This window comes from Diuraphis noxia, unplaced genomic scaffold (genome assembly GCF_037042655.1).
Source record: "Diuraphis noxia isolate RWA-SAM2 unplaced genomic scaffold, SU_Dnox_SAM2 contig0009, whole genome shotgun sequence".
Lineage (NCBI taxonomy): Eukaryota > Metazoa > Arthropoda > Insecta > Hemiptera > Aphididae > Diuraphis > Diuraphis noxia.
This window is the reverse complement of record NW_028301719.1, coordinates 1,059,039-1,069,489: the sequence shown is the minus strand read 5'-3', so window position 1 is coordinate 1,069,489 and position 10,451 is coordinate 1,059,039. Positions and strand designations below refer to the sequence as shown.

The following is a 10,451-nucleotide window of genomic DNA, read 5'->3' as shown; positions in this document are numbered from 1 at the left end:
TATTAAAAACTATATATAATAACTCAAGAATTACAAAATATGTTTCATTAAAAATATAGAACATACATTTAATCATAAAATTATGAACACAACCTAAACACCCAAAACATTGACAATCGGTGTCTGATACTAAACATATAATATGCTAAGTACAAAACATCTGGTATTTTTAACATAAAATTAAAGTTGCACATTCACATTGTATTGGAATAAATAACTTAATTTTGATTGCTCTATTTTTATATATAATTAAATACCATTCGCTCAAATGTGATTGTGAATATTACAAAAATAAATAATATAACCCTTATTTTTTTTTCAGTTTTTTACTATTACATAACTCCAGAAAAAAATAACAGTCCCGTAATTAACTTAACATCCATGGCACTTAAAATAGTAATATTTATGTACATACAATTTAATCTTAAACCCATGGTAAAATGGTTATTGATTTACATATATTTAGACAATGTAATAATTAATTAATATATTATAATTCTTTACCAATAAACCGTTGCGTTGAATGTTTTCACATAAAACAATAGTATAATCCATAATTAACATAAATTAAAAATCGGAAATACAATAACTTATCTAAATAAAATTATTTAAACATTAGTTATTATTATTACGAATACATTATTGGCGAGTAAGGCATAACGGACCTAACAATTAGCTGTATGTTAAAAAATATTAAAATCAAATTAGTATAGCTAAGTACAAGAAATTATACGGATTGGTTGGTTCTAGTCTCCATGATTTGAGCAATTTATCTAAGAAAAATGACAATTAAAAAATATTTGGAAGACTAAGATGGGATTTTCTAATGAAAAATTAATAAAATCAGATAATATAAATATGATTGTTGAATTGAATATGTCTATTAGATGTGGCTAAATGTTTCATATAATAATTAAAAATAAATGTTACTTAATAAAAAATGTTATTATTTTTTATATGTTAAAATAGATCTATGGTATGAATTTTCTTGAAACAAAATGTATAATTGGGTTGAAAAAATAATGATACGATCTTCACGAAATCAACACAATAAATACTATCAATTACCATTACACATAACATTTAGAAATGATGATAAACAAAATTAATTTCACATACAAGTAGATAGGTATAACATTTTATATATATATATATAAAAAAAAATATATATAATCACAGAAAGTTAACAAACATGTGCCATTTATGATACGACTTAACACCGTCATGACGCAATATTATATCATGACTGTTTAAATCTATCGTTTATGTCAACACGAGAATTCATTCTTTGCATAGGCCTTTTTCCAAATGGCGACTGAACACCAGAAATAGGAGATGTTGTGTTATTCACAGCTATGTTGATTGCTTGGTTAGTGGCTTGTTCCAAACCTTTTTGAAGGAAAATTTCATAACATGGCTTCAGAAACTAAAACAATTTCAAATAATTAATAACTATAATATATGTTTTAATGGTTAATAGAAATACTAACATTGTCCCACATAATATTAGCAGCATCATCAATAGTTGAACCTAGATCACCATGTATTCCACTATACCTGTAATAAAATACAAAAATTAAAAATATTTATTGAAACATTAAAATCTATGAGATAAGCAGTAATAAAAACTCAACAAAATATTAGAATTTACGAATCACAAGAATTGATAAAGTATTAAGTAATTGTTTAACTATGACATAAAAAAAATTCTAATTTTTTATAGAAATTATGACTCAATCGACTATTTTTTTTAAAGACTTAGAGATATAGGTATTATAGTTTTAAGGAATTTGTTTCTTGGGGTATGCGCTCACACACACACTAATTAAGTATAAGAAAATAGTAGATAAAAATGCAGCATAAAATCAAAGATGATCTCTTTTGTGTATATAAATTTAGCAAATGTCATGGTCACTATAATATTATAATTATCTATCTTATTAATTATAAAATGTTTTGAGTCTTATGATTTCCAATCTATGTTATCAAAATAATCTAGATATAACTTCCAGTATATTGGTATGCATTCAAAGGGTAATCGGAATAAAAATCCCTAGACTTAAGTATAATATAATTTTCAAACATAAACAATAATATTTTGTTTTATTAATACAATATATTACTATATAAATTAAGTAATACAATTGTTAGCAATAGACCAAATTGAACATTGTGTTTAAGTGAATGAAAATTTGAGTTTCTAATTGCCACTCAAAAACAGGTGATAAAATGTGGGATATGAAATATATATTGATATAATTCCAAGACTAAAGCCAAATTGTCAAATTTAAAGATGTTAATGAGACCATTTGTAATACAACAGAAGAAATAAAAATTAAAAGCTATTAAATCTATAGCTTAATACAAAGATTGTTTCTAAAGCACTGAGATTACTGGAAGCACTGTCTAAAAGCTGAAAACAATGGTTCGAAGGGAATTAATTTAAATAGATTGTAGTATTTACAAAACATTTTGCCTTGAAGACATCTCATTCACATATTTAACTATTGTTAATAAATAATTAAATAATTAATATACTTGCCTTATATAAGCCCACAATATAAGAACGAGAAGAGCAAGGCCCATTATTAAGTTAATACCACTGGCTACAGAGTATATTCCAAAGAAGTTAAATAATCCAGATATGAAATAACAAGCAACTGCAACTGCGAAGAATACTGCAGGTGTACGAGCAGATTTAAATACGTTTTTACTTTCATTTTGTGATTTAAATTTTAAGAAGTCTTCATCAATATCCTAAAAAATATTTGAAGGTTAAAACAGCTAGGTGATATTAAGTAATAAAGAATTATATAATGTATATAGTCTTACACTTTCTAATTTAAATTTGTAAGATTCTGAAAATTCATCACCACCCATTTTTCTTTTAGCAATGAATTGTTCCATAGCCATGTCTTTACTCTTAATGTGCTCCTCATCTAGTGTGTTGTTATTTAAATATGGCCTGTTACCACCACAAATGGTATCCATTGTCTGGCGGTAAACTTCTCGAGCAGACGCAACAGCAGATAAATTATTGGCTTCAGCCGTTGTCTAACATTTAATTATTATAATTATAGTTTTTTTTGCTTTCTTTTTATAGACATTTTCTTAAACTTACAACAAGCATAGATTTTGGTTCTGGTAGTTCAGCTCCAGTAAACAATTTAATGTATGCTTTGAAATACTGCACTAACTCTTTTGCTTTTATTTTTTGTCCACCAATTTCTTTTAAAATTAATCTGTCTGGTCTTAACAACATTGGTATCATTGTTATAAGATTTTGTTTGAATTCTGGTTCAATTTCTAAACAATAAACATTCAATATATAATTCCACTAAATATTATTTTAGTAAGAATTTTTATTACCCGAAAGTTTGCCATCAAAATTAGGATTAGTTGCAACATTCAAACCGGGGTGAGGCATCAAATAACAACTGATATCAGAAAAACACGATTTGATGTGTTTTCTTAGAGACTGAAGTTCTGGGTGTTGTTTTTCAGATATTTGCAGTCTTTTGTCTAATATTTTTTGCCCTCCATCTGCTCCATATTCTGCTTCATATGGAAAACTCCAATCTCTAACCAAGAACTGCAACTTTTGGAATGGTTTTGTACCAGTATCTTCTAATGCTAAACGACCATATTCGGTGAATAACTAAACAAACAAAAAGCAAAAAGTTTATTAATTAGGGGAATTGAAATAAAATCAGAAAAAAAATACCTGTAAATGTTGTAAATCATCTTCTTGTATGTTAAATTTTAGATTATATATTTGGATTGAGCTAAGCAAAGTGCTTAATGCAAAGACTGTGGCACAATCTTTGACTGTACTTTCACTATCAAATGTACCTTGGGTATCAAGTAGTATGATGGCTACCTTTTCACCATCTTCTAAGGTGGCTTTAAATACTTCAGACCACATAAGAATACCTGTAGTGTCTCTATCAGATCCACCACGCCAGGTAAAGCCATCCAATGGCTTATCATCTGAACCAATCCAATGTGCATCTTCATTTATTAGGTTTAAATGATACTATAATATTATAATTTATTAATGATTTATGATAATACAATGTTTAAGATTAGTTGTTTTTAGATTATTTACTGTGGCTTTCATGTATCTGAGAAAAAAATCCATTAAAAATGATTTTCCTTTTCGGTAAGATCCAGCAACAGATACCACGACAACATTTCTATCTTTAATATCATCTTTTAAAAGAATACTTTCAAGAGCTTCTTCATCAAGTATGAACTGATGATCTTCTTCTGCCAAAACTATTGGTACTGGTTTACCAACATTTATAGCATCTTGAACTTCTGCCATAATGTCTGCAAAAATAATATAATGGTTTAAAATGTTTGTTCCATTGTATTTAATTAAATAATTATTACTGGTAGGTACTAGATAGATATTAACAGGGGTGCCCACAGAAATAGAAATCTGGGGTGGGGAGAGGAATCAAAATTTCTAGTAACACAAAAAATACCTATTTTGTTTTGTTTTTAAAAATAATACAACAATTTATTTAACTAAAATTAAGAGGGGAATGGCCTCCAGCACCCCTCTGTGGACACCCATGGGAACTTAAAATATAATATGAATACCTAAATTTATTAAAGTAAACAAAACATATCTATTATAATCTTGTTAAAAAAATTATATTTTCCCTGTAAAATATAATAAAATATAAATAAAATAAATCTTTTACAAGATTATAATGGATATTTTCGTTTACTTAAATATTATGATGATGAGATACTAAGATACTAAGATTTACTATATGTATTCTAACTTTTGAGAGTAGGTAATATAAACAATTTGAATTTGCATCCTATTTTTTTGTTAAAAACAATATTTAGTGCTTAAGGGTTTTCTAAAAGTATCTTCTAATAAAATAAGTAGGCAAAGCTGTTAGTATATTAATTTAATAAATTCAAATACAATACAAATATCAATTAATAAGTTATAACTAATATAAATAACATTTTTACTGGATCGTTTTATATTTTAAGATTTTACAAGGAGAACACTAAAAAAGATGAAATATTCATGGCAATAACCACTAAATTGTTATTTTTTTTAATCAAGAGCCACTTGGCACCACCCCTTATTCAATTTTTAATTTAAAATTAAGTAGGTACTTACCAGCAATATAAAATGTTACTACTGTTTAGGTTAGGAATTATGTACATTAATTACCATGAAATTAGTTTTGAAAAATATGTCTAATGCAATTTAACCTGTTAGATTGTAGCATTGTACTATTATTTAATGTAGGTAACCTTCTAACAATACAACGAGGTCAACAAAGAAGCATAACAAGCTGATTTTCTCCTACTCTTAAGTCATTAATTCTAGAAAATAAATGTATATTTCTAGGACTTACTCAAAAATTTTTTTTTAATGTTTGCTTAATTAAAATACTTATTTTAGTGTTTAAAAACTTCAGAATTAATAATAATAATATATTAAACTTCTTTAAACAATTATGCACAAATAAATGCTTTTAAACTACAATAATTAATGAAGGTAAAATAAAACATTTTGTTTGGAAGGCGCTTTGATGTGGAAGGAAGGCTAGATGACCTGGAAATGATTATTTGCCCAAATCCCAATTGGCCACCAGTCTGATGGTATTTTAAGACTTTAGAAATACATGCCAACGTTTAAATATATGTAGAAATATACATGAACAGATACAAAAAATGTTTGCACCTTATTCAAAAATAATAGTAAATATAATACTTAAATGAATCGTATAATAGCTGACCTAATAATCAATGTTCCTTAGGACATACTTAAATAAAAATATAATTTCAGATTTTATTTAATATTAATAAAATTAATAATGCATTTTGAAATGGATTTTAATTAAATTTTCTACAAATATAGATATACTTAGAAATTTTCAATATTCAGTTGTGATGAATAGGCAGAAGAATATGTGTTAGGAAAATTTAACTAAATAATTAAAACCAATAAATGTAATTAGGCCCGTAATTAGGTAATTTTATTATAGTTTATACACTTTTTTGAGTATTTAAATACGTTTTATAATTATTATTTAATAGATAAATATACTCAAAAAATGTATAAAGAATGCTTTTATTAGGCACCTATAAAAAAATCACCAAATATTTTTAACTTAAAAAGCAATGAACTAATAAATACGGAAATGTGATAACTTTAAATCATTTATGATGTGTAAAGAAAGAACAGTTATATTTTTGATAGAATTATAGAATATTTAAACATTTAAATGACATTCAGAGTGTCAAAGTGATATGCGGATTCAGGATTGTTCAAGGAGGGGTAGATTTTCAAAAGATATTTAATAATCGCAAGGGTTGCTTTACACTTACTTTCCATACCTGTCACTGTCATCTTCAATGGTATTAAATTTATATTACAGAAAATAAACGTTCATTAATAAAGTACTCTGGACTAAAGTAGTAAATTTGAGTATAATAATTTCTTGCCTAAAAAAAATTTGATGGAAATATTCAGATTTTCTATTATGTTATGAGTTCCTAACCTATGTAGGTGTTGCATTTATTGATATTATTAAGATATTACTGAATTATTTTCTTTTTAATCAATGTTTGCATAATTTATAAATGTACTACTTAAATGTATTATTAACATTTATTTCACTAGGTGTTATCTAATAGGAATTTAATATACATTAGATATTACTGATTTTAAATTAAATTAAAAATAATGATTTAATGTAAAAATTTTAATTTTACTAGGTTCTTACACACGTATTTAATAAATTAATACTTAATGTGAAAAACATTAAACTGATAAGAGGATTAAATGACTAGGTATTTAATTTTTAGACGAGTTAACTACAGAGGAAACCACCAATACATTTTAAAGATTGGAAAATGTTATCAAAAATCTCTAATAGAGACCCATTATTTTTTGTACAACATTTGATATAATGCATTCATCAAGAAAATAACAAAATTATTATTTTAATAAGAATATTGTTATGGTGAAATTTAAATATTTTGATTGTTTTTAAAGCTCTGTATAGATAGATAATACATGAAAACAAAACAATTAAATGCATAAACATATTTTCTAACAGGTGATAGGTACAAGACCTCGCAGAATGGGTACAAGAATGTTATTTGAATACAAACATAAGACCTATATAGAATAACTGCAGTGTTTAAAAACAATGCTATGAAACTGTTAGTTATCATTGGGCTGTTACTTAATTCAGTGATAACATTTAACAACAGTAGCACAAAAGAGCAATTAATAACTACCTTTCAGAGACGTTCACTAGAGACAATGGTCTCAATAAATAAATTGTGCACAATCACTAAATACTGTAGATGCACACAACCAATATAAGTAGCACCAAGAGTACAAGCTACATTATGTCATTTATGGGCATTACACGCAAAACGGTGAGGGGGAGAACCACCAAAATGGAATCCTAGATAGCTGCTTATGTTAGCAATCAATTCCCACCATCGTCATCATAGCTGCACACGAAAATTGGGGACACCGACCGGCGAGCCATGGGCATCGACTATTTATTTTTTATACGATTTATCACTATATTGCACTTATCTGTGTGCAATGAATTTTTGAGGTGCTTACCAGTCGTCGATGGACAGTGTTCTAGTCTATCAAGATACTCTTTCGGCTCTGGACGTTTAGAATTTTGACAAGCACGCTGCAGAACCGATCGTCAAAAAAACGCAAACCCAACCGGGATACAGAAATCGGGAATCAAAAATTAATTAAATCACACACATCGACACGACACGATCGCATGCACACGAAAACGTTGAGAGTCACCGTAAATAATCGAACGGCATATATTATTATCTCGAACGAACACCCACTTGTTTCGGTGTTGTTGGCCCACGGTCGGAGGCTCGGAGCAGGGAAAAATAACAAACGTCTAAAGTCTAATGTCTATCATTAAAAAAAAAACTTGTTTATCGCGTATTTGTGTTGACGGCTGCGCGGCAAATGGCACTGATGCGCGTGCGCACGACGTACACCACGGCCGCGCGACTAAACCGCCGCCGAAAACCGTTGACGTCACCACCACCGCGGGCAGCGCGATCTTCCGGACAGATGCCGGATACACATTGCAGTATTGCACGAACATCACAATAATAATAATAATAAGTACTCAATATTTATTTGGAATTTCATTGCTCATATTAATAATTAATATTATGTTGGTAATTTATGTGATATTTTTGTTTAATAATATATTATCATACTATTATTGTAAACTCACGAGTTACGAAACGTTATTGGCTATTAATGATGTGCACCGTATGCAATAATTTGATTGTATAACGTTATTGTAGATTGATAATATTTTAAATCGAACGTTATGTTTTCGATATATTTTATTACTCTATTTTATACAAATAGTCATCAGCGTTGATGCACATTAAAATAAAGTACTGAATGGAGCGACCATAATCGATGATTATTGATTTCAGACAATCTCTTGTGTGCGGATCAAAAATTCAAAATTATTACAGAAAAAAATGTTTCAATTGTTGTATTGATGGTTTATGAGTTATGATATAGGTAGGTAGGTATTATAAATACAATACTACAGTGGTGTTTTTTCTATTACTTAATTAGTATTTAAACTCTGGTCGATGTTTTTGTGACTTGTTGTTTGCAGAGCATACGTCTCATACCGACAGATGTCGCTTGGATAATATGTCGGAATAGAAAAACACCGTTTGTCGATAATATTATTGTTCCCATCAATAGTCTATCGTTTTTTATTATTATAATTATTTAATAAATATATAGTTATTAGCTGGTTTTTACTGCTGCTGCCTGCTTGTTTGGGGGAGGGGGAGGATACTATTGGTTAGGAACACGATAAGATGTGTGGCAAGCAGGGCTAATCTAGGATTTGTATGCAACAGCATGTTTTTTCCCGACTTCTGACTATTGAATTTGTCAGTAATGTCCACGAATCACCTCATGATGAGATAAATGGTGATGTTTTTGGAAATTTTTGATAAATTGAATAATAATGCATATATTGAATAAAATTAATATCATTACATATTTCGATTATAAGAATGCAAAAAATGCATGTTTTATAGTATATTTCGTAATTAATATTTATAAAATTATAATAATATTTCGTATTTAATTCTAGCTCTGTTGATTAAAGTATAAAACTTGGTTTTTTTGTCAAACACAAATTTTATTTTTATAAATACAATCCTATGATACAATGGGTATGCGATTAAAGATTGAATAGTTTGACGGAGAAAGATAAACACAATTAATAAAAGTATGTCGGTCAATATAAAATCTAAGATAAAAATGAAAATGCATATTTTTGCATATTTTGGTAAATAAAATGCATATTTTACAAATTTTTATTGTTACCAAGTAGTAAAGTAGTTAGAAGTGTTAGAACTCAAGTGGTCACCCATCCGGGAACTAGTGGCACTGGCCGGTTATATCACCCAAAACATACGTTTGTACATTAGGTAATTGTAATGCAATACGATATACGACTACTCAGTACTCACTAAAATTGTTAAAGAATTTGATTTACATCTTATTTTTTTTAATCTACCTATAAAGCGACTGGTTTTAATATAACGCTGACAAAATACATTTTATTTACATTAGCTAATATTTAGGTACCACTGTATAAAACATCTATTTATAGATCCATCACGGTTCAAGGTGCCTATCTATATTATTTCAAGAAACGCAATTAAACGTTATAAACGTACATTTATCAACATTTTACTCATTTTAGTACTGTTGCGTAACGTATGGAACTGTGGTTATTATAATAATACGAGTATTTGCTATTTAGAATGGGTAGGTAGTTTTGCTATTATTAGTAGGTAGGTAACGATTGTTGGGTATGCGAAGTCTCTAGATAGGAGTCGTTTCCGTCCCGGACCGTCAATGACGAACCGAACACCACTCCTACTATATTGCCAATAATGAATTCACCTTGTGAATGTTATGACGAACGATAATAATTTAATCGATCATTTTGCGTGAATGCATGTGTGTAATATTCATGAGTAAAATTCTAGTAATTACAGTCGAAAATAACGTTATTTTCACATAATATTGTATCCATTTTTAATATTATAATAATGATTAGGTATATTATTATGTTACCTATGGCAAATTGAAGTTTACTGTGTCATATGTTAAATGATTAATACATATTATTACATATTCTGACAACGCGATCATTTGCAATATTAATATGTACCTTTATGCAAATAATATAAATGATCATTTATATTATTTGCTTTACGGCTTATAAAGTTATAACGTGGTTCTGTTTCCGTTTGTTGTTTTCTCGAATAACCACTCAGCAGTTCTTGCGATCGTATTTGGTTACAGTAATATTAATATTATTCCTTATTTATTATTTTTAAGAACATAATATGTCAGA

General features: G+C 27.9%; 1 protein-coding gene across 2 annotated transcripts; it reads right to left on the bottom strand.

Annotated features, from left to right (window-relative positions):
* On the bottom strand, positions 1 to 7,993 carry LOC107162635 (atlastin GTPase). 2 transcript variants are annotated; one of them, XM_015509628.2, is made up of 9 exons: positions 7,625 to 7,993; positions 4,109 to 4,332; positions 3,725 to 4,036; positions 3,370 to 3,658; positions 3,122 to 3,306; positions 2,833 to 3,054; positions 2,543 to 2,757; positions 1,491 to 1,557; positions 1 to 1,426 (listed from the first exon to the last, which is right to left on the bottom strand). In XM_015509628.2, exons 2-9 carry the CDS (start codon positions 4,325 to 4,327, stop codon positions 1,241 to 1,243), a joined length of 1,695 nt encoding a protein of 564 aa, XP_015365114.1. In that variant the 5' UTR covers positions 4,328 to 4,332; positions 7,625 to 7,993; the 3' UTR covers positions 1 to 1,240. The 2 variants fall into 2 exon arrangements, with proteins under 2 accessions (XP_015365114.1, XP_015365115.1); XM_015509629.2 differs by lacking the exon at positions 7,625 to 7,993 and adding an exon at positions 5,150 to 5,173.
* Positions 7,994 to 10,451: the final 2,458 nt, after the last annotated feature.